This window comes from Seriola aureovittata, chromosome 15 (genome assembly GCF_021018895.1).
Source record: "Seriola aureovittata isolate HTS-2021-v1 ecotype China chromosome 15, ASM2101889v1, whole genome shotgun sequence".
Taxonomy (NCBI): domain Eukaryota; kingdom Metazoa; phylum Chordata; class Actinopteri; order Carangiformes; family Carangidae; genus Seriola; species Seriola aureovittata.
The window spans coordinates 25,003,849-25,028,554 of NC_079378.1; the positions used below are offsets into that span (position 1 = coordinate 25,003,849).

At 42.5% G+C, this 24,706-nt stretch overlaps 2 protein-coding genes across 5 annotated transcripts; both read right to left on the bottom strand.

The window, feature by feature from the left end:
- Positions 1–6,454: 6,454 nt before the first annotated feature.
- On the bottom strand, positions 6,455–14,189 carry LOC130182719 (protocadherin alpha-C2-like). Of its 4 annotated transcripts, none has more exons than XM_056397839.1 (3): positions 11,566–14,189; positions 10,126–10,162; positions 6,455–9,142 (listed from the first exon to the last, which is right to left on the bottom strand). In XM_056397839.1, the coding sequence occupies exons 1-2, from the start codon at positions 13,999–14,001 to the stop codon at positions 10,151–10,153; spliced, it is 2,448 nt and encodes an 815-aa protein (XP_056253814.1). In that variant the 5' UTR covers positions 14,002–14,189; the 3' UTR covers positions 6,455–9,142; positions 10,126–10,150. The 4 variants fall into 4 exon arrangements, with proteins under 4 accessions (XP_056253814.1, XP_056253813.1, XP_056253812.1 ...); XM_056397838.1 differs by having other exon boundaries at positions 6,455–9,145; XM_056397837.1 differs by lacking the exon at positions 10,126–10,162.
- A 5,354-nt stretch (positions 14,190–19,543) lies between these two features.
- Positions 19,544–24,601, bottom strand: LOC130182041 (protocadherin beta-15-like). The gene is made up of 4 exons (XM_056396572.1): positions 21,528–24,601; positions 20,570–20,631; positions 20,381–20,493; positions 19,544–20,028 (listed from the first exon to the last, which is right to left on the bottom strand). Exons 1-4 carry the CDS (start codon positions 24,057–24,059, stop codon positions 19,757–19,759), a joined length of 2,979 nt encoding a protein of 992 aa, XP_056252547.1. The 5' UTR covers positions 24,060–24,601; the 3' UTR covers positions 19,544–19,756.
- Positions 24,602–24,706: the final 105 nt, after the last annotated feature.

The window sequence follows — 24,706 nt, forward strand, 5'->3', positions numbered from 1 at the left end:
TTTGGACCTTGATGTAAAAAAAACAACAACATATTTATGGTGTTGACATGGATGATTAAGTCCGTATAAATTTCACAGTTTCTCAAAGACACTCCTCTGAGAGCTTTTTATAAACCATAGTTTATTTCTTCTAGTTTGTTAGTGGTTTGGTCATCAGGGGTTTCAGAGAGAATAAACCATCTCTTCTGTTGTATGAATATGAAGACCATGGATAATGTACCGCAGGTGTCCTGTATGTTTATTGAACATGTTGAGATCAGTTATTTTAATTATTTTATTATTTTTTGAAAAGAGAAACCGGAAGTTGTGTAATTCAGTGTAGGTGACTTGACTGAAGGACCGTATCCCACCCTAGCGCGCACTCAGACTCCATCTCTCCTCTCCACGGTGGCGCAGCTCCCCTCCTCCCTCCCCACCCTCCTCTCTCCTCTCTCCTCTCATCCCTCCATTGCGACGTCGGTGTATGGTCTGGGAGCTAATAAGGGACCAACACATGAAAGCACCTCCACTATAATGAAGACGACCACACGAAACTGCTATATGAATATTAATGTGCTCAGCCACCAGTCATTGAGCCATGAATCTGAAAAATAATGTTAGAAATTGGGGGGGGTCACGTTTGTCTTCCTTTGTCTGTTGGAGTCTGAGGACGGTTCTGTTGCCGGCAGCGACTCTGCGGCGCAGCCGCCGCATGGCGAGCGTTTGGCCGCGACGCAGCAGAACGAAAACATCGCACTGACAATCACAACCTTCCCTCCACATGGCTCACTGTCAGTGGTAGACCTCAGACTGTCAGGTCACATAATCGTATTTAAGATGCCTGTGGTGGACCCCATAAAGCTCCAGTGTCATATCCTCTGACTGGAGTATATCCTGAAGAGAAGCATGATATAGGGTCTATATGAGCAGGAAACAAGACGCTGCTGATGGTGCGATGAATAAACACTGTGGCTGTGGGCTGTTAGTCAACATATAGCGTGTGGAGGAACAGGATGTTTGCCTTTGTCATGTAGGAGATTCTACAGACTATAATTCAGTGTTGTTTACGTGGTTCAGTCTTTTATTTCAATTCCTCAAGAAATGCAAAATGTCCCGTTTTCTCTGACTCTCTAGGAACTAGCTGCACCAACCGAACAGCTATCAGATACAGTAAGAGGCTCCCACCCAGATGTGCATGTTCACCCTCTTGTTGAACTGAAGGATCTCAGTTACACACAGGTGTGAATGTGATTGTCAAGATGAAATAACCAGGGTGTATCTCACCCAGAGCAGCGTGACAGGCTGCAGCCCCTGAGTCCCTGCCCTGAATCAGCAGCTATAGAAAATGAACTGATGGATATTTGGAAATGTTAATATTAGTGTTGATGTCTGAGGGTAGCAACAGTAATAGTTGAAGTGTAGACAGAAGACATGAAACACTCTGGTTTGTCTGTTGTCTCATGGTTAAAGTCTGGTTAACCCTTCAGAGACCGTGAGAACCAGTCAATACAAAGCAGTTCTAAGGTGTTAACGTGTTAATGACAGTTCCCAGTTGTTAAAGGTGTTGTCACTCACAGCAGTAAGTCCTCCCTGACTGGTCTGATGAAACTGATCTAAATCACATGGCTGTCTGTCCACCGAGCCTTCGTCTCATCAAGACAACATGTTACTCTGCTTTCTTTAAAATCTACTGTGACTCTTTTTGCCATGATCTCACACAAACCTCTGTCTCAATCTGGAACATAGTGGTGGTTATAAAGAATGCACAGAGTCTGGATATCACATATCAACAGAGTATTATGAGATGTTTTGTGTTCGTGTAGATGTGTATGAAGTTTGTGTCGGGTTTATTTTCTTCGTTTTGATTGAAGCTGTTTACAAATACCAACTGATCCGTCAGGAGGGTTATTACATTTTTTCACCTGTCGTGTCTCTATTGACACTTACACAAACCCGGAGTGTGTGTCACAGCACAGGAAGCATCAGCGAACACTGAGTCAGCACCAGGAGCAGCTCCTCAGGCTCAGACAGGGAGGGGATGGAGTGAAACAGTGCAGAGCCACAACGAGACACTTTACATCCCGACACAACAGGATCATTTATGTTTACATGCAAAAGGGAGTTTGATTATACATTTGACCTGGTTTAGGATCTTGGGATTTAAAATTATAACTCAGTTAAGCTCATAATTAAATTAAGATAGATGTAATGGAAATGTATGGATTACTTTATGTTGATTAGAATGATTTGTTATTTATCCGTCAGAGCAGTGGTGGTCATTTGGATCTCTAATTACTTAAGATCAAAACATTATCTGGATATGTTAATGAGGAAAATCATGTATTAACTCACAGTAATCACCCACTGTAAAGTAAAAACAGTCCATACGGTATCTGTATTAATATGAATTGGATAAAATGTCAACACCAAATAACAAATATCATTATGATGATGTTTGTTTTATAACAGCTCTCCAAGGATAAAGTAACAAATACAGTTATGCATTCTGATGTGCCTCACTACTTCATATAGATTTGGAAAATAACCGTTTGTGTATTATGTTTATCACTGAAATATGTATTGTTGTGGAGACATATTGAAGGAGCAAGTGACTCATAAAAAATGAGACTAAACAGGGTTTGCTAGGTCAGTAACCACAGCTCTCTTGTGTAAAATTTGGGGTAGAGCCTAGAGATAACAGCGATCTGACAGTGAATGAATCTGCAGCCGTGGCTTCATGTACCAAAAAGGAAACTGGAGGGATGTCAGAGAATATGGAGCACACTGCTTTTAGTTGAGCAGCAAGGAACAGTAGCAGTGAATGGAGTGTTGGTACAAGCAGCAAATTCAGCGAAGAGAGAGTCAGGACCAACATTTCACTGTGAAAGCGAAGCGACATTATTTTGGGGTGAAGCTGAGGTCCGGGAAATCCGTCCAAAACAGACAGGCAAAGTCGGTCACAACAGCTGGCAGGGCAAGGCTGTCCTGATAGCCTTAAGCAGAATAGATCACTGGCTGAATGCATCTAATGGACGACAGCCACAATGGCTCCTTTGAATAATCTATGCAGAGTCAGATGGACCACTGCAAGATGATGTCAACAACATTTATTCCGTATAAATCTCATTAATATAAAAGTCAAAACAAGAGCAGGAAAAAACAAAATAAAGAAAAGTAGGTAAAAATGATAAAAAATGAAATATTTTTAAAAGACTAATAAAAATGATTGTAGACATTACACTGATTCTTCTCATGCTGATTATCTATTAATCTGATGTGTTTAAGTGAAACTGGAAATACTCATATTATACATGAGCGCTACTTAAGTTTGACAGACCTCCTCGTGTTTGACTTTATTCATTTACCAGAAACTCACTCATCCACACACCGACCGCAAAAATGACGTGTTACATCCAACGAATTTGAATTGAGGATTCAAATCTGCTCTGCTGATTGTTCACCTGTCTGGTTATAGGAACCATTTTGGATTTTTTCCCCACAAGATTCTGTATAAATATTGTTTCCATAGCAACAGCAGTTTGATGAATGTTTAAGTCCCAGTTGTGATTAACATTCTCAGTTTAATGTAATGTCAACATAATGAAAAATCTATGGACACCGTGTTAAACAAACCAAAAACCTCCACAATAATTACTTTGCAATTTATATTCTTTATTCATAAAATGTGCATTTTAATGAGAGTTACATTCCTGGGCAGCAGAACAGGCTTGTGGTCCTAAAGACAGCTGCAGTGTCCTCAAGCAAGTCTGTGTCTTTATGTTTATCAAATGTGACTCAAATGATCTAAAATATGACCCTCTTCATATTAAAGAATATAATGGGGGGGGGGGGGGGGGGGGGTTGTACAGTTCACATGCAGTCATCAAAAACGAGCAGCACAGAGAGGCCGACACAGTCTAGTGCAGCAGTGATCCCAAGGCAAGGGCAGCCACACACATAAATAACCTGCCACGGGCGTCACTTAAGATGGAGCCTAAATGACACTGCACTTAGCTCCAGCGTAGTACTCCATCAGCCTGGCCTCCGCATCAGCATAGACTACTGCAGTCACTGGTTCCCCTGTGAATGTGAAGCCCGTTCCTTATTAATAAATACACTTCTTTATATGAATACTGCAATAATCAAGCTATAAATTCTCTCTAATTCACAGCAGCATTTGCCTCATGTAATATACAGGCAACAAAACACACGTTGTCCATGGAGATCTAGTGGATAAAATCACTTTGCAGATGCTGTAGAAGTAGGAGTAATAGATCTGTATTCCTGTCTTATCTGACGCGTGTCTCTGAATCACAGTGACAACCTCTTCATATCCATTTCTGCTGCAGTGCAATAAGTGTTTCATCTTTCCTCACAGCCCGTCACTCCTCCCTCCGACCTCTGTCAGAGCAGCTCATCACTGGACACTTCTTCATCTCTTTATCCTTCCAACTGTAGTGCAAATCAAAGCTCTAGGTGATAAGACTCATGACCCCATCGTGCATGGGCTCCAGCCAGGGTATCCTCTCTGCTCATCTGACTCACTCATACAAATGGGTCAAGCAACCGCAGCCCATCTCACTCTTTGATATTACTGCAATTCTATCAGCAACATGCGACTAATAAATACAACATGATGGAGAGAAGAGATGATTTATTTACCTAGCATTGACTCTTTTTGTCTTAAACTCATAAAGTTTCATTTGTGTTCGAGGTGTGTCCTCAGGGACATGAGCTCTGTAACTGCAGTGTTTGCACCGAGTGTGTTCTGTGACTTGAACATTTGCAGACAGTCGCTCTGGTAAGCTTGTGTAGCTGCTGTCACATTGTCTAATTAAATCAGGGCTTTAGAATCTGTTCCTAACAAACAAGTAGAATAAGTGTGGCCTGCACTGATTGTAATAGGACTCACCTACTTTTCCCACCCTTGATGACACATCACTAACCCCCACATTCAGACTCCAGGCCTGAACACACAGACAGAGGGCACCAGAGAGCACCGTCTGCCAAAAAGCAAGTGCATGCCAAAGCTTGAATTGACTGTTGCCATCTGCAGTCTTAAGCAGGGAAATAGTCTGTAAATACTGTAGACAACTATTTAGGACAAACACCAACATTACATACATCTATATCAAAAAAGGGAGTCTAGTTTTAAATAGTTTTCCTGATGGAAAGTCAGAAACAGGTTTTAAACAGACTTTCTTATATTTTGTAGAGACCAAATGTAGACAACATTGAGAAAATCCATATAATCAGGTTAAAATTTGCTTAAGCAGCTTCCACTCATCTCAGAAAATATCCGTTTTTAATATTCTAATCCTGTACTCAACAGAGAAACACACTTACTGGATCAATACACTGCTGTCTACTTGTCTAGCTCAGTGCAAAAAAACCCCCAAAAAACTAGAGACTAGACGGCAGTAATGAAAGCACTGCACAAAGAAATCCTGAGGATGTAGAATGTGGGTGCTTGATTGCGAAACTTCTTCAAGACCACGAATCATCACCTGAATAAGGTTGAGCTGCTGCTGCTGAACTGTGGAGAGGAGGAAGTTTGTCAGTGCTGCTGTTCTGTGGCTGATAGACTGTGAAAACACTCAGGCTACAGGAGCTCGTGTTGCCATGAAAAAGGGCTGGTGTTCAAGAAAACTCTGCTCATGAATGTAGCCACAGGTGCTCTGCTTATTTCCACTGACCTACTTCTGATTCTTTTAAAGCAAGAGTAACCAAAGGACCTCAAGGCCTCCAACAGAGTATCCCCAGGTTTGCTAAGTGCTGAGGAGAGTTTTAACCACTGCTTTACCAACTGTTTAATATAATATGTGACTGAATTTCATATTCCAAATTTGTCAGATTACCACTTTATTATATCTTTGTATTATTCTATATGGTCATTTCAGTTGAGCTTGAAACTCATGTAGGAGAGTTGTATGCAAATAGAAGGAGGTTTTATTGATATTCTGCTACTATAAGACTGTAACTATCCAAATATGCTGGATGTGAGCAAATGTAATTGCATTTCTAATTAGTAATTTTAAGTAAATCCATTTTAAACACAGACAGCAAAAGAAAACTTAGAGTATGATGGGACTAGCTTGCCGTCATACTAATTCATGGGGCCCTCACACATCAGTCTCCTGCAGGACGACAGACTAAAAGCCCTGTGTGGTCACAGTGAAGAGCAGACTATGCAATTTGGCTCTAGGCCTTTACTAATCCTGACAAAGCTATTATTTGTCTGCTTTTGCAATTTGAACTGCAGGCACATCGCCTTTATTTAGTTTTCAATTTCCAAGAATTAGTACAGAGCATTATACAGAGAAACTGGGTCAAAATGTGTGTATGTGAGGGAATTTCGGGGAGGGAGAGAGGGAGGGAGAGAGGGAGAGAGGAAGAGAGAGATGCATTTGTGTCACATTCAGAAGTCATTTTTGATAACTTCAGTTTTCTGTTTTCATCACAGACACAACAGAAGGACAGATTAAAAAGCTTTATTCAAACTAGCATGATCAGGCAGAACATTTAAGCCAAATAAGCAACATCAAAATCTGACAATTAACTAGACTTGAAAATAAAGCAAGGCCATTCTCTCCCATACTGTCTTTGATCCACTAAGTGGGATGGAGCCGGATTACATTTGATGCAACTCTCGAAGCACACTGTACAATCTGACTGGCAAATCAGCAGAAAGGAAAAAAAACTGAGCTGTGTACACACATGAGAAATAACACACTTTTTACGATACCAAGCACAAGCACCTCCTGTGCCATTCGATCACAGTGAATACAGAAGATGTTAAAAAAGTCTACTGTATAAAAAACACAAAGTATAAAGCAGTTCAATTTACAGAAATCTACTGGTTCTGAGTGGAACGTCCCGTTCCAACAACTCCAACAATTCACGGTGGTATTTCTCAGTGGGGATAACTGTAATTTGTAATACTGTAGGAAATGCCATTATTTCATTCATCAACAGTCACGTATATCGTTTACAATGCAGAAGGCACACAAGGAGCTCATCATATGTGCAATTTATTAATTCTTGAAACCCTGTTGGAATCGACTGGTTCAGGCAACGATTGCACACACAACACGTTCTCCACAGCAAGAGATCCCTCATGAAGTGACAGACAGACAGCCAGCTGTGTTTATGTCTGAGCAGCCTGGTGTAACAGTGCGAGAGGAAGAGAGAGGTTGGATTTCACTGACTCACAATTTGCATCTCGACTCATCCGAGTGCCGCGATCACATTTAGATTCGGTCCATATTTCAAAGTGCTGTCATCCGCTCTATACTGTCTATGCACTCTCTATGTGATCCGCAGTGTTCGTTCTTCACCAATTAGATTTAATAATTTAGCACCCTAATGAGTGAGTCCTAATAAACTCCCTGTTTCTGAGAAATGAAATTCCTGGGCTTCACAGTAGTGCAACAGCGCTACCTTTGAGGTCAAGAAAGGTACCCTAGTTTTAGTTTAAGTCATGTACACTATCAAAACAACATCATAAGCACTAAACTACAAATGCAACACAAAAAAGCCTTTAAAGAAGCTCACAAAAGCAGCATTAAAAGTTAACACATAAAATATCTATAAAAACATGAAAATTCATAAAACAACACCTTGTCTTAAATTCCCTTGTACCATGGCAAAGATAAATACATTTTAATATTCTTGCTCTTTTCAATAAACAAAGAATTTGTCATTAAAAAATTGTTTTTTTTTAATTCCACTGCAATTTCAATAATTTTTTTTAAATTGATTAATATAATTTGCACTGAGTGCAATAAGTAAATGCAAATAAATGTTTTAAATCACCAGTTTTATCAACCTGGGAAAAGTCAGTTGGAATTAAGCTGAGGAGATGATAGCTTATACGTGTGATCAGTAAAATCTTGTCACAAAGAAAAGTGACTCGATGTTCGACCCTGTTTTTAAGATTGTGGTTTACCTTGTTCGAATGTTTTGGTTGATGCCCATTCAGGCCCCGCCCCAGTCTGTGATGTCAGAGTACCACTGAATAAAAATTAGACCTGAGGACACGCCTCCTCCCATGCACCTCCACTCACTCAGCCCAACAACAGGAGACTGACTGAAACACTTTGGATTTTCAACATGTTTCAGATACTTTTTGTTGTTGTCTGAAAGTCAATATTGCAGTGTTGTTGTTGTTGTTGTTGTTGTTGTTGTTGTTGTTGTGGTTTCTCTACTGCAGCCAGAAAACTGTGTCCAGTCAGATACAGATGTCTCTAAAGTTTGAGCCGCACACCTGATGTTCGTGAAGGTGTCGAAATTCTATAGAACTACAGTATCTACAATCAAATCAAACGAGAAACAGAGAATCTCCTATGTTTGTTTGTTTTTTTCAGTTTTCTTTTCTTTCATTCTGTTTTTGTCATTTTCACACATTCATCACTGTTGAGTACAACAAACATTGTAAAAAAAGAAAAATCTAAAATTGAATCACTGATTATTTTCATTGGAAAGTTATTAGTTGACAGTCTGAGCTTTGCTCAACAGCAAGACTCATAATATAGTAGAAATGTTCTATTTAAAAAATAAAAATAAAAACACCTAGTGCAAAGCCTGAATCAATGACATAACCAGCTACACTTCAGTATTTAACAGATTTATGGAAGAATCATATTTACCCTGATTCATATGTGTATTTATACGTAGACGTGTTTCGAGCTTTTGCTTAGGAAATGTTGCATGATGGCGACTTATGTTTATGGAGAGCTACTGATGGTTTCTACAACTACAGCACAGCGTAAACCCTGTAGAGAAGGCAGATCTGTCCATCGAGGAGCTTCAAAGCATTAAGGAGGAGGGGATGATTCACTACATGAGGCCTCTGTAGTAATGTCCAGATAATTGGCTGTAGATGATTTCAATTCTACGTCCAAATATGTTGAACATGTTGTAGAATCATGCAGATTCATGCTTAAAAGAGAGAAATAAACGGTACAAAGCTGAGGTGATTAGTGGTCGATGTTTGTAGGGGGGGGGGGGGGGTTGAAGGAGCTATAGAGAGGAAGAGGAGTTGGAGCAGAGCGGCTGAGGGAGGACAGTTGTTTAACATCTTCTTTGTGAGTCACAGGGAAGAATCCCAGCCAGGGACTCCCACGACGGGATGGTTACATCATGGCAGTTCTCTTCTGGGTTCCTGCTGAGAGACAGGAGATAAAATTAGCCACAGGAGCAATTCGACCTCAATATAAACTTATAGAAAGTCCCCACTCATGCAACAGTGGATCGTGACTGGTTACTGCCACCGTCGTTGACATGTCATCGGGTTTCAGGGACATTTAAATACAAGGGTAAATCCACACCTTGTTTCTGTATTTGGGTTTTTATTTTGTTCTGTTCTTTCAAATCAGTGTTTTTGATGATTCACAATTTTCACTAACTCATCCATAGAAAATCAGAATACCACTCAGAGCTTAAATAAAATATGACAAAGCCATAAGCTACTATAGGGAAGCAGAGGGTGTAAATAAAGCATGCACAGGCAGGCATCACAATGTGCTATTTGGTATTTGGTGGGCCAATATTACAGCTGGAGAGGTGGCTCCATGTTATTGTAGGACACTGCCCACAGATTTGAAACAGGGAGCTTGTGTGCAGGGACGTGGACTCAGCTGATACAGTGGCTGCTCTCAGGGACGTTACACACTGAGAACCTATTCAGGACAATTCATTCTTTAATCCCTTTTTTTTTCTATCTGTGCCATCACTTTGCCCCCAAATCTCTGCCAAGCTAGCCAGATGTGCACAACACAAATCTGACCAGCAGCCAATTTCATTCTAATCTCAGCGCTCAGTATAAGCTGATAGGTTTTCTCACTTCAGAGACTGGCCAATTTAAATTTTAGTGCTCACAATAGCATTGCATTAGAGCAGAGTGTTGGATTTGTGAGGGACAGAGCCTGACCGGGGACAAATGGAAATAAATTGATTCTGCTCTATTTTATCAGGGAAATATGCTGAGTAAAGGATTACACCAAAGATTTGCTTTGGGAACGGTGACACTTTATCAAACCAAATTTTTTGAGCCAAACCAAACATGTAACATACCAAATAGAAACGGATAGAAAATGTCTAAACAATCATAGTGGCTCTACAGAATGTAGTTAGCAACCAGCATACCTCCAGTTGTAGAATGGACTTCCTTTCATTTTGAGTACTTAAGAACAGAAAAAAGAGACAAGTTCAGTGGTACATGTGAAACTCAAACTCACACAATACAAACACATGCACTCTCTCCCTCTCTCTCTCTCTTGCTCGCTCCCTCGCTCCATGTGCACCTGTGCATGTATGCATATTAATAATGTTTAATCTTTCAGAGCATCACTTGTTTCAGTTTAGTCTGCAGGTCCAGCTGTACAAAGACAAACAACATCTGGATCAGTATCAGCACTTGGACAGTGAGTGTGAGCAGGAGCGCCGTGCAGCTCCTTCACTGGAGCAACACGTCTTGTCCTTGAAGAGAACCTCTCCAGGTCTGGGCTTCTTTGAAGTCCTCCCCCTCTTACGCCCAGTAGTTATGTTCTGCTTGTGTGTTATGCATCTGTAATAAATGACCTACATACTGCATAAGGCATCGAACAGTGGCACATTTTCAGTTCAGGATGGGGGGTATTTGTTTGGCCTAATTATGCATTGAAAGTGCTGATAGTTTGCTTTACAAAGACAGATAATGAACATCAGCATGACTATGTTCTTATCTTAGATGGGACTATTTTTTCTCTGTTGAAAGCAGGTGCTTTACCATCCATGAGTGTATATGTCAAGGAAGTAATTCGACCTCATTCGACCATCAACCTCAGGGACACTTTGTACATTCTTGGTTTTCATTTGCATCACATTTAAATTTTAACTTGACTAAACTAAAAAGATCATGTTATTGTCTTCACTACTTTATATCATAGACTGTATATTAAGAACTATCTATACAGTTCAGTAGTTTAGTCCAGTGGTTCCTAACCTGGGTGTCGCGTTAGTTAATGTTGTGGAGTAACAACATTTCCCTCTGAAATGTAGTGAAGTGGAAGTACATGTAGGAAGTGGCACAAATGAAAATACTCAAGTAAAGTGAAAGTACTTAGTACAGTACTTAACCAGGAACCAGTCGGAATCGTACTTAAGTGCAGGACTTGAGAAAATGTACTTAGTTACTTTCCACCAGTGAGCAGTTAAACCTGTGCAGAGATATCTGCCAAACACCTTCAACTTGAAGACGATCTATTCCCATAACTTATTATTATTATTGTATGACATAAAACAACCAGAAACGTGATATTTATATACTTGACACTGTTCCATGTATGAGCTATTTAATACGCTTTTCCAATATAAAATGGTGACACATTCAGTAGTACAGACACCTCTCTGAACCTGTAAACATTATTACCAACCGTCCACAGAAAATACAGCAGAACATTTGTTGGGCTTCCAGTGAAACAATAAATCATAACTTGTTGGAACTGCAGTAAGTACCTTTGACATAATGTCCTGCACCTGTTCATCAGTCATGACTTATGACACTACAGTGCAACCAAACCTAGCTTCCTTTTGATTTATACGTACCTCCAGTGTGGACGCTCTGGAGTCCGTGGTCTCACTTGGCCCTATGCTCCTGGGTATACTGGACACAAAATACCCAGCCCCTTTTGGGATGATGGGCTGTCTCACCACCACTTTGCCTTTCCGGGTCTCTGCGAGGAACAAACTGTACCAGTAGGCATCGCTGGAGATCAGGGTGGAATCTGCGATGGTGGAGCTTCTCTGGCTGATCACGCTGTTCCTGCTGATCACGCTGTTCCTATTGGCCGGAGGGATCTTGATGGCCTTCGGCTTTGGTTTCTGACACTTCAGCACAATGATAACCAAGATGGTTATCAGTAGCAGAAACGACACTGCTCCTAAACCGATTACTAAGTATAAGTTTAGGTCAGTGAAGACGTCATATTCTAGCGGCAACTCTGTCGTCTCTGAGAAGGACATGACGTGTTCCACCGTTGATATCTTGATGGTGACAGTAGCAGAGAGGGAGGGTTCTCCATTGTCTTTGGCAACAATCACAAGCCTCTGTTGTCTGGGGTCTCTGTAACTGAACATCCTTGTTGTCCGGATTTCACCGTTGTACTGATCCAGGCTGAAGAGGCTGGCATCACTGATCTGCAGGAGCTGGTACGTGACCCTGGAGTTCTGCTCAGAATCCGCATCAATGGCAATGACTTTGGCGACCAAGTGCCCCTTATCTGTGGACCTGGGTATCACCTCCTCCACTACAGAGCCCTGCGCCCGCCAAGGTGACACTATGAGAGGAGTGTTGTCGTTTTGGTCCAGAACGATGATGTGAACTGTCACATTGCTGCTCAGCGGGGGAACACCAGAGTCTCTCGCCTCGATGTGGAAGAGGAAATCCCTCTCTCTCTCATAGTCAAAGGTCTTCAGGGCATAAAGATCTCCGTTCTCAGGGTTGATGGAGAACAACATCGACATAGACGTGTTAACAATCTCCTTCTCCATTATGAAATAAACCAAGTACTGGTTCTCATTGAGATCTGGGTCAAATGCGCTCAGAGATGTCAGTAACGCCCCTGGTACGTTATTCTCTACAACATGGATAGTGTAGAAGGACTGGGAGAACGCGGGCGCATTGTCATTGATATCCAGAATCTCTAAAGTGATGGTCTCGTTCTCGGATAAGGGCGGCGAGCCTTTGTCTGTCACCCTCAGTATGATGTCATATTTGCTTACTATCTCTCTGTCCAGTGGCTTTGACACCAGCAGCTCGTAGTAACCCTCTGACGATCTGTTCAGCATGAATGGTAAGGTTTGCTGATGATTCAAGGTGAGCTGCACTTCCCCGTTGACTCCTGAGTCCCTGTCGCTGACACTGACCACCGCGATCAGCGTCCCCACAGAGACGTCCTCACTCAGGGCACTCTTCAGAGACTTGATGGTCACCTCGGGGTAGTTATCATTCAGATCTATGATGAACACCATGACTTTACAGTGTCCTGACAGCGGGTTCGCCCCCCTGTCCTGAGCCTGTATGTGCATCTCAAAACTTTGACTCTCCTCATAGTCGATCACCCCCTTCACCTTGACTTCACCTGAGTTTGGGTCGAGAGAGAAGAGCTCCTGGGTCTTCTCTGAGGTGTACAGTGTGTATGAGTAGGTTAACTGGGAGTTTGTGCCTTCATCCAAATCTGATGCGTTTAAGGTCATGACCACCGTCCCTGCAGCCGAGTTCTCTGAGACGTTGACTGCAAATACCGGCTGACTGAACAGGGGGGCGTTGTCATTGATATCCAGCACATTAATGATGATGCTGGCTGTGCCAGAGCGGGGAGGCACCCCCCCATCCACAGCGGTTAAAATCAAATTATGTACTGCCTGCTCCTCTCGGTCCAAATGACCACTGAGGACTAAATCGACATATTTGGAGCCGTCGCTGCCAGTTTGTATATCGATGATGAAGTACTTGCTTTCACTGAGATAGTAGGTCTTGATTGAATTCGCCCCCACATCCGCATCCACGGCGTTCGTCAATGAAAACCTCTCACCGGGAGGGGTTGCCTCCGAAATGTCCAAGGGCATCGTCCTTCTGCGAAACACGGGCGCGTTGTCATTGATGTCCATGATTTCCAGCTCGATGTTGAAAATGCGGATGGGGTTCTCGAGGATGACATCCATTTTCAGAAAGCACGAGGTTGTTTTAGTCATGCATATGCTCTCCCTGTCCATCTTCTCGCGGATGATCAACTCCCCTGTCTCTTTGTTGAAGTCAAAGTAATTCTTGCTGTGGATGACATCGAGCTTTGCTCTTCGCTTCACCAAACTGCGAACATCCAGACCCAGATCTGTGGCCAGATTGGCAACAAAGGAGCCCTCTTCCATCTCCTCCGGAATAGAGTACCGAGTGATGGAAAGCGCAAATCCCCACAGTGCAGCGAATGTAAAAGCAGCCACGATCAATCGTGTCCGTGAAGGTGCACTGATCAGCGCCATCATTGTGGTATTTTTAAAGATAGAAATGAATCAGATCCGCCCTTACGATCAGGTTGTCTTGATGAGGGGGGGCGCCGCTGTCATTCTTGCCTCCACGAGTTGTAGCTGTAGCTGCAGCAGGCCATACACAGTACAGTACCGCTGGAGGAGCGGGGCTCTCACACCAGTGCTCTGCAGGGGCGTAGGCAGCATCTGTGTAGCCCGATGGGGGTGGCCCACGGAATTTAGGGGGGGGGGCACATAAGAGGAGATGTTTTGTGCAGTAACTTGCTCCTGTAATATCCCACTATAACAGATAGGATCATAATTATTTGAGGCATTTATTTGTTCGTAATTTGAAAACTTCAATTTTAAAAATGATTACATTTTTTTATTAATGAACTGTTCAACTTTTGCGAAAATTCTCTGAACAAATCAAATTACAAAAATTAAATATCATCAAATAGAAATAATATGGAAATGTTAAAGGAATATTTATATGGTATATCTGGAATATTTTCTGGTTGCTATATTTCTGTCTTTCTCTGTCTCTTTGTTGGTCACTGCCAATATGATGCACTACTGTCATACTGCGAGAGGCTCTTATATGGCTGATGATGAGATGACTGAACATAATACCACTTTGTATATATATATATGGTATCTAAAATATGGTCTCTATCTAAATGTATTTAAATATGTACATATACCAAAGGTTGCATTTGTATTTCTCACCTCTGTCTTGCAGGTTTTTTAAAATGCACCTAAATATATCCTCAGCAACAATGAGAAATTAATTAATTAATTAGAACCTTTTTCTTCAAATTTTTTGTTTTGGAGTGACCTAAATGAAAGAACCTACCACGGCCATGTTGGCTGTTGTGGCCTGTGCCACAGTCATACAGCCTCCCCTCACTGTCAGTGACTGTAGTTGCTGAACTACATTTGAACATGTTTTGGTTTCCCAAACTAAGGAGATTATGAACTGACCTGAGGTGAGGACAGTCCTCCGTGTTGCTGTCCTTTAGCTCCATCCAGTGACAGCTCAGAGAATTACAGGAAGCTCTTTATCCAGATCAGAAGTTTTAATGTTTTGAGGAAAGACAGATTAAGTTGCCACTGTGTTAAAGGTAAATCTGGAGTTGATGAACATGATCCAGTGACCCATTGCACATGCTCTCAGATTTGGTGTGGTACAAAAGTGAAGATGCTTACTGAAGGAGATAGTTAGATATTTCATCTTTAGTTATTTAATTTATTAGATTGAAGATAAAGAAATATACAAATAAGAGACAAGGTAATAACACCCCACCCTCATTCATATCCTGAATGCAACCAGAAAGACTTGTGCAGCAGCTTAATGATCAAACATAAAATAACATGAAGAATAAGCAACGGACATAAATGTTATTAGCATTTTCATTTTTGAGCAAATACAGTGTTTCTTGTTGGGGTTGTGGAAGAACTTTTACGTTATTTTATATGGATTGTTTAGTTGTTTATTTTATTTTATCCAATTTTTTTTAATTTTTTTTTATTATTGTCTGTTAATGTCTATGTTTTTATTTCTCTCAAGAAAAATATAAGCAAGTAAACCACATATTATACAAGTTAAGTTACTTTACTTTTTGTTGGTGTTGTTGGTGTCTGATATTCCCAGGGGCCATTTGTTAATAGAACAAGAAACAAAGACAAAGGCCACATTACAGTACACTGTGTTTATATTTATTTTTGAAATATATTGATTGTTTAGTGTTCTATATTACTGTATGTAGGATTCAAAGGTCGCCTCCTGCAGGAGGGAGAGGCCGAATTTTTTCAGATGCCCAGGAAACTGCTCTCATTGACATGGTCACTGCAAACATAAAACAGAGAGAAATTCGGGACAGAGTTCTGGCAGACAATGTTACTTTTGCCAATGTGAACACGGTCAGCACAACAACAATCGCCAGAGTCCTTGAAAAAAGAATAAAATAAGGATGAAGCAGTTGTACACAGGACCATTTGAATGAAATGGAGAACGTGTGAAAGAACTCCGTTATCAATAAGTCCAGGTAAGATGTCTGTTCAATAACCAAACAGAATACATGCACAGCTCTGCATAATGTGCTGTACTCAAACTGTGATTGACTTTATTTTAGACGGTAATGGAGATGGAGGCCAGACCAGCTCCACATATATTCATCTTTGTGGATGAAGCTGGATTCATCCTGGCAAAAACACGGCGCAGAGGAAGAAACGTCATTGGGCAGCGAGCAACTGTGGGTGTCCACAGAGGAGCAAACATTACAATGTGTGCAGCCCTCTCCAATCATGGTTTGCTTTTGTACAAACCTCTCATTGGTCCCTACAATACAGAGAGGCTCATTTCATTTCCATAATCAACTTGTGCCAGTAGGGGAGAGAGGTCAAAGGGCAAGAAACACAGCATTTGTTTTTGTGTGGGATAATGTGGCGTTCCACTCTGCTGCAGTCACTGACTGGTTTGCTGCACATCCCAGGATGTCTGTCCTTTTCTTGCCTCCATACTCGCCCTTCCTGAACCCCACAGAAGAGTTTTTCTCCGGGTGGAGGTGGATCTCCACATGACCAGCTGTCCTTGCTGGACGCCATGAATGCAGGGTGTGGAGAAAGTTCTCCTGAAGCCCGCCAGGGTTGGATCAGACATTCTAAAAGATTCTTCCCAAGGTGCATTGCCAGAGAAGACATAAGATGTGATGTTGAAGAAAACGTGGCCAAATGCAGAAGAGAGGGAGTGAATGTGTTATTCATGAAGTACTGTAAATCACTATGCAAAGATATAGAAAACATAAGTGTAATTGAAGCAAATTGCTGATTAATTCTTGTTACAATATACAATACAATAATTGAGTACACTCAATAAAGTGCTAAGATCTTATTCAATAATAAAATATTGATTTATCTGACAAAAATCATTCTAACTTTAAAATGTCTTTTATGATATGCTCTGTGTTGTTAGTATTTTGTAGTTCAGTGAGCAGAGTGTGACAGTGTTTCCTGAGTGAGACTTGTTGCCAGTGTTGTGGATTATTATTATTATCCTGAGACATGTCTGATGTGTTTGGTTGGTGAGAGAGTTTTGGAGGTGAGATGAATGTTTAGATAAGATGCATGTTTGTAATATGGCTGTGTGAAGAGTTTTGAAAACGTAGTTTCAGTATTGACCAATGCTTGTTAGCAACTGAAAAAAAACTGTAATACCATGCACACCTACAGGGATGGTCAGTTTCTGCAGAGGAGGTTATCTGTGAGGGAAAGGCGCCCTCTAGTGGAAGAAGAAGGGAAACTCCTGAGCTCGCTGCAGGTGCAGAGGCTATGGATTGTTGGGTGAGAAAAGAGGGAGATAAAGAAAATAAAGCAGCACAGATTGGGCTCTGAGCAGATTTTGACATGGCAAAAAAGCAAGACATATGCTGTGTGTCTCTGCTTATCGCACAAGGGACATATTATGACTGCGGTTGTGATACAGTCGAAGATAAATCTTGGCTTGATTATCTGTAATTATTGGCAGGATGTAGTTGCGGGTCTGTCTGGATTTGTTTATTAATTCCTGGTAGTCTCTGAATGACGGGGAAATATCTTCATTTTTTGCTAAACCCCATCCAACTCGATCCTCAGAGAGCTCAAATAAATCTGAATCTGGCTCATGGCCATCAGTTCTTTTAACGTGAAGTAGTTCATTGAGGCGGTCAGGCCCAAGTCCAAGATTAACCCGCAGGTCACTGCTGTAGCTCACATCATGGGGATAATCTCCACAGCAGATTTAAAACCTTTGGTTTCCTGACCAGAACTTCAAGAGAAAAGGTCGCTGTCATGACACGACAACAATAACAGCTTCTTTTCTGCCACAAGTTTCATATGTCAGAGAGTGAGGACATGACTTCCTCTCTGTATTTAGGGAGGGATTAGGTCTAGTTACTACGCCTGGTTCTATCTTGGCAGGATATTGGGAAAATGGCTGACACTGTGCAGTGAGGTTGATATCCAGCAGTATGACTCCATGCCTCACACCTCTGACCTTTATGGACTCACGTCTCAAGCACAAAATAAATGAACAGCGAGCTCTTTTGTTACTTCAGTGTTTTCTGAAGCTAATTGTGTTCCTGTCACATTTTCTTCAGTTTGGAGATCCCGTTTGATCCTGTAAATCTGCACTAAGCTCACTTGTAGCTGTAATTACCTCCATGAAGGAGCTGGTGTTTTCAGCCGTGTCTGTTTATTTGTCAGCAGGATTACACAGAAAAAGTACTGAACCAATTACAGCGGACTTGATGGAGGGATGGCTCATGGGCCAGGGAGGAACCCATTAGATTTTGGGGCAGATCTACACCATTTACTATGAATGTGAGTTTTCTCCTCTGAGGTCTGGGGTCTGTTGATCCGTCCTCCCCGTGCTCTTGTAGTTGAGATTACATCACTTGTATTACTCGGCTTTTCCTGCCATGTTGTATTTTTACTGATGTGAAATTAATGATTTTGTTTGAGTAAAGGTTGGACTGTTCTATCAAAAAACAACTACAGTTACAGAGTTGTGGAGAGATTTATTGATATTATATGTATTAATAGACTATATATACAGAGTGATCAGTAGATTAACTGTGGCCATCTGTAGATCTACAAATTACACTCAATGATAAATACAAATCTGAAATATATAAGCACTGATTTAACTATCTCTCTTTGCACAGCAGCTGCTGATCAGACAATCTAATGGGTCAAGAGGTGTGTGTTGTTTGCTGTAACGTGACGGTGCGACATCATTTCACCTGTGTAGCTGACCTTTTAAATGTCATCACCAGTTGGATGTGATGTGTCGGTGTAACGGGCCACAGCAGCAGCCGAAGCAGGTTAAACCACAGGTGCGATTCCCTATCGGGTTGTATGGTTACACTCCTTAGTGTCAGATCTTTTTTTATTTACGCAGATGCATGTGTTGTTGTGTGTCTCTTCTTATGTTGTCATCACTGCTTCACCTCCACTCCTCCGCATTGTTTCTGTATTGTACCTGGATTTCATTTAGACTTTTTAAACATGCACAAACGACCTGTCGCTAAGTGGACTCATGACTGAATGATAGAAAATGAACTGATGAGACAACGTTACCTGTAGCACAGCTTGATCACCAGGATCTAAACACACATCTATTATTATGATTATTATGATATGGTTATTAGTTATTGCTTGTTTAGTTGGTTCACAACTCTGCCATACAGCAGTGCACTCAGATCAGCTGTTCCTACACAACAACAAGGTGCGTCTACATCACATTGGCTGGTATATGGACATCCTTTGTGTAATAGACTCCACACTGCTGAAATCATGAACCTCTTTAGAGTTAAACCTCCACCATTGCCTCAGTGAGAACCAGCAGCCTCCAGACTAATCCAGTCACATTTACCTGAGTTCACTGCTGCTGGGAAAGAAAGAAACCTTTCTCCTGGCGTTCAGCTTCACTGCCTTCAGACTTTAGACCACATCGCCCTGAAGTCTTACAAGTCTCGACTTCATGACGTCCATTTCTGCTACATGGAGAACCCACCATAACTCAACATAGACCTATTTTATTTCAGTATTTACAAAAATAAAAATATAATTGTTGCAAGGAGTGGTATTTGATTCCCTGGGAGAATGAGAAACATGTACCGTCAGCCTCCAAGAGCAAATATTCCACTGACGACGCAATTTATAGTTATTATTATTGTTAGAACTAGTTAACGGCACATGTATCATACACAGAATATACAGCATGGTTGGTGTATCATTTAAAGATAGCGTTGCTTATGAGAGCATCATCTTTATCAAAAGGTTGTTCATAGTTTGAGATGAATCTCTTTTTCTTCCCAAATGTAGAGAAGGTGTTGTACACATCCAGTTCTCCTCTGGGTGCCAGCTTCAGGGTGCTGTAGCCGGATGTGGTGCCAGGGATGTAAACATTGTGCTGGTAGTCTGGTGGTTCAGAATGAGGCTGGGTGTACTTCGGAGTCCATGAGTAGTTAGGAGCCGTTCCCTCTTGAAGAGACAGTTTGCAGCCTGTAACATGCGCATAAATTTCAGTTTGTATCAGAAGATTATTTCTGCAAAGACCTCATATTTGCATACAGTCTACTTGATCTGAAAGAGGTGGTTTTAAAAGCATCTTCTTCTTAATTTCAGCTTTTTTTGTAAAAAAGGAAAACACCTCTCGCAGGGTTTCAGTAATCCTCATGTTGATGCATTAAAATCCCCCAATTTTGGGGCCTGGTCTTATCTGCTTTCTGCTCTACCATTTTATATTTCTGACTAAATCCTTAAGCACAGACACACTGAGGAAGCCCACCCCACCCCCTCCTCTTCTTTCATGTGAACAATAATAAGCTCAAATTGCACAGCTGCCGCCACCTACCATTCATATGGTTTCCCCAGGTCCAGTATTGTGGCGCCACGGAGCAGGAAAACCCATCTGCATCATAATGTTGTTGACGGGAAAGAGTGCCCTCCATATTTGCTGAACTATACCTGGACAGATAAAGAGGCAGCATTAGAACATCAGCCTGTGCATGGACTGTATCTGTGCTTGGGACTCTGTTTTCACCTCTTGTACGCTGAGTTGCGTTGGTTCTTGGTCCATGTCCAGTCCTTGTTTGAATACTTCAGCTGCACAGTTGAAACATTGAAAACAAACTTAGTGATCAACTCATGAAGAACAACTGCAATTAATTCAAGTGTAGATGCTGTCATGTATATATATATATATATAATGGTATATGAAGGCATGAGATATGGGAGGCAGTTAAACTTTGCCTTTTTGTCTGTGGTTCATATTGAAACAGTGAGTAAACTCCATGGACATGTTTTAGTGAAACAGCTGTAAAACCTGAGGAGGAGCATGATCTGTTTTCCTGTCCACACATTTCTTACAATGACAAATTACATAATAGATTCTGATGCAACATTGTAACGGCTGAGAAAATATCTCATCCCCTAAAAACTGCTAAATGAGTTAGTAACTAATCTGCTTATGTGACTAATGTGAGTTTTAATATTGATGGATACAGTGACGCTGTTGACTGGAGCACAAACACAGAGATCAGGAGTCAGCTTGGAGTCTGTGATAAGACTGTGCAGCTCTTTTATCCCTGAGACATATTTTATGTCACACAGTTTGACACAGTGATAATCTGCCCCGCCCTGCAGTGTGTGTCTCAACATGTGAGCTGCTTTAAACTGTATTTTCCATTTGACTGATACTTATAGAAGCTGCAGCCTCATGACTCCATCTTACTATTCTTCACACGGTCAATTATTCTAAAATGTTACAGTTGAACATCCCTCCGCTTTTCAAACATGATTACAGAGTAAGCTACGATACATGGTGATGGTGCGACCCCCAGTGTGTAAACTGCATCGTGACTTTTGGCCCAGTGCTGAACCTTCTCCGTGTCTGACAGAAGAGACAGCTGGGTCACCAGTTCCAGACACGAGTGACTGGATACTCTGAAGTTTGGGGATAGTTGTTAAAGTGAACTTCCTGTTGTGATGACGTGTGTTACCTCGTTCGGGGTCGCTGCTCTGTTGATGGACAGCTCATTCCGGTCCAGTGCGCTCCAGCCTGAGGTCAGGTAGTCTGTGCTCTTGGCGTTGTTCTGTTGGACTGACAGAACCGGACTGCACGGCTTGAGGAACATGAAGTCACTTTTGGACGATTCCGGTGTGAGACACATTTTGTAGCAATAGACCTGCGGGAGCGCGCCGGTGCTGTTTGTCTCCGCGCAGCCGGACGCGCCCGTGGACATCCGCACATTCAAGTTGGACTTTTTGAACACCTCTGTGGTGGTGGGTGTTTCCGAGCGAGAGCAGCAGCAGCAGCTCCTCCCGCTGATGGAGGGGAAGTCTGACTCTCTGTTGGACGCTCTGACCTTCAGTCTCCGCACTGCAACCAGGACAATAATAGCCACCAGAAATGTGAAGGAGATTGCGCCCAGAGACACGATTAAGTAGAGGGTGAGGTTGGAGCTGTGATGGGGGCTTAGTGACAGGTCACCCAAATCGGGCTGTGAATCTGGCAGGCTGTCAACTACTGACAGAATGATGGAAACTGTGGCCGAGAGGGGCGGCTGACCATTGTCCTTCACCAGAATGACCAGTCTGTGCCTCGTGGGATCTTTCTCCATCAGCTGGCGAATCGTCCTGATTTCGCCCGTGTACAGAGCGACGCTGAACAAGCTCGGGTCTGTCGCTTGGAGCATCTGATAGAAGAGACGCGAGTTCTGACCCGCGTCCGCGTCCACAGCGCTGATTCTGGTGACGAGGTAACCGGGTTCAACTGATCTGGGCACGGCTTCGCTGGGTGCCGTGTCGTTGTGCGGAAGTGGTGACACGATTACAGGAGCGTTGTCGTTCTGATCCAAAATAAAGATGTTTACCGACACGTTGTTCTTCAGAGGCGGGAATCCGGCGTCTTGAGCTTGAACTGTCACCTGAAAGTTTTTAAGTTGCTCGTGGTCAAAGGATCGCAGTGCGTAAATGTTTCCGTTGTCTGAGTTTATGGACACGTATGTGGACACCGGCATCCCCTGTATGTCACCGTCCAGTATAGAATAGGAGAGATACGCGTTCTGCCCGGAGTCTGGATCCAGCGCGGCCACCGAGCAGATGGACGCCCCCGGCGCGTTGTTCTCAGTCAGATACACAGTGTAGGAGGGCTGCTTGAAGTGGGGCGCGTTATCGTTCACATCAGACACTTGGACTAAAATAGTTTTCCGAGTGAATAAAGGGGGGGAGCCCATGTCTCGGGCGGTCAGGGTGATGTTGTACTCTGCCACTGTCTCTCTGTCCAGAAAATCAGAGGTCACTAAAGTATAGTAGTTCTTAAAGGAGGAATGGAGCTGAAACGGGATCTGATGTGGAATCTCACAGTCCACGTTCCCGTTTTCTCCTGAGTCTTTGTCCATCACGCTGATGACGGCTATCACCGTTCCTGGGGGGGCGTCCTCCTGCACAGGTGTGGACACTGACGTCAGGATCACCTCTGGAAGGTTGTCATTTTTATCCAACACGTTCACCAGCACTTTGCAGTGAACTGCCACAGCGGAAGGCCCTTTATCTTTAGCCTGAACATAAATTTCATGCATCCTGGCCTTTTCATAATCGATCACTCCTTTGACTTTGATTTCCCCCGTGCGTGAGTCCACGCTGAAAAGCTGGCGCACTTTGATGGGAGCGTGGCCACTGAAAGAATATGTGATATCAGCATTGGGACCTTCGTCTAAATCGGACGCGTTGAGTTTTATAACTACGGTTCCTTTGGGTGCGTTCTCAGCCAGTCTCACTCTGTAAAACGACTGATCAAACACCGGCGCGTTATCATTTGCGTCCAAAACGGTGATATCAATTTGCGCGGTGCCGGATCTCTCCGGCGCGCCTCCATCCACCGCTGTGAGGACCATCTGATGCGCACTTTGCTGCTCTCTGTCCAGCGGGTTTTGTAGGACCAGTTCTGCAAATTTACTGCCATCACTGCGAGTCTGTATGTCCAGAAGGAAATGCTCGTTCACACTCAGCAAATAGGTGCGCAGCGAGTTGGATCCGACGTCCAAATCCTGTGCGCTCTCAAGTGGGAAACGGGACCCTGGCGCGGCAGACTCCGATATGTCCAGATTAAATTCGGTCCACGGGAAACTAGGAGAATTGTCATTCACGTCCAGAATCTCCATCTCTACCCTGTACAGCTCCAGAGGGTTTTCTATGACCACCTGCAAGTGGAAGGAACAGGACAAACTCTGCTCGCACAGTTCTTCACGGTCAATTCTTTCATTGACAAATAAAACTCCATTTTCCAAATTCACCTCCACGTACTGCTTCTTGGCACCTGAGACTATTCGGAATCTGCGTGCGGAGAGTTTGTCCAAATCCAAGCCCAAGTCCTCTGCGATGTTGCCAACAAAAGCTCCATGCTCCAGTTCCTCTGGGATTGAGTAGCGAATCTGTCCCCAGACTGCATCCAAGAAACAAGTGAACAACGCGAAACAGCACACTGCATGCCATTTCACAAACAGTCTTTTCTCCGCTCCTCGTGTGTCCATCTGGAGGCTGAAGCAAGGACTCGCATGAAATGATTAAAGCAGAACTGTGAAACTGCAGGCTGGAAAAAAAAACTTGACTTTGGTGGGACTAGGAGAGCGACTGTCTGCCTGAGAGAAAAGAGAGGAGAGAGAACGGGATGTGCATGGGCTACTAGCCTGTCTCAGATTAGTGTGTGTGTGTGTGTGTGTGTGTGTTGTGTGTGTGTGTGTGTATATTATTGGCCCTACTACTCCAATAGAGAGGAAACGACATCTGCTTGGATAATCTTTCCTGCCTACTAGCCCGATCAAATTCATGTCACAGTCTCTAGGCTTTGGTCAAACATCCTTGATTCTATTTCTTATAAGAGGGTTTCATCACTTTCAGCTGATACACTTCAGCATAATCGGATAGAAACAAACCCTCCTGCAGCATGTTCACCTCTAACTCACCAGAGTGTTACAGCTGTAGACTTTTAATTCTTCATCGAGGTGGTTTTATTTGAAATGCTTTACTGATTTGGAACGAAAAGATTCTATTAGAAACTTTTCAATAAATTCATTGTCATTACAAACTGGGACTGTGTCTGGAAATCAATATGAAAATCCATCGATCTATGTTGTTATTAGACAAATTGAGAATTTCAGTTGAACCTTTATCCAATCAG

Coding starts and splice junctions, on each gene's coding strand:
- LOC130182719 (XM_056397836.1), bottom strand. CDS start 14,001: ATGATGGCGCTGATCAGTGCACCTTCACGGACACGATTGATCGTGGCT. Junction 9,146..11,565: donor CCAGAGCGTCCACACTGGAG/GTACGTATAAAT, acceptor CCTGTCTCTCAG/CAGGAACCCAGAAGAGAACT.
- LOC130182041 (XM_056396572.1), bottom strand. CDS start 24,059: ATGGACACACGAGGAGCGGAGAAAAGACTGTTTGTGAAATGGCATGCA. Junction 20,632..21,527: donor GAGCAGCGACCCCGAACGAG/GTAACACACGTC, acceptor TCAACTGTGCAG/CTGAAGTATTCAAACAAGGA. Junction 20,494..20,569: donor CGCAACTCAGCGTACAAGAG/GTGAAAACAGAG, acceptor TTATCTGTCCAG/GTATAGTTCAGCAAATATGG.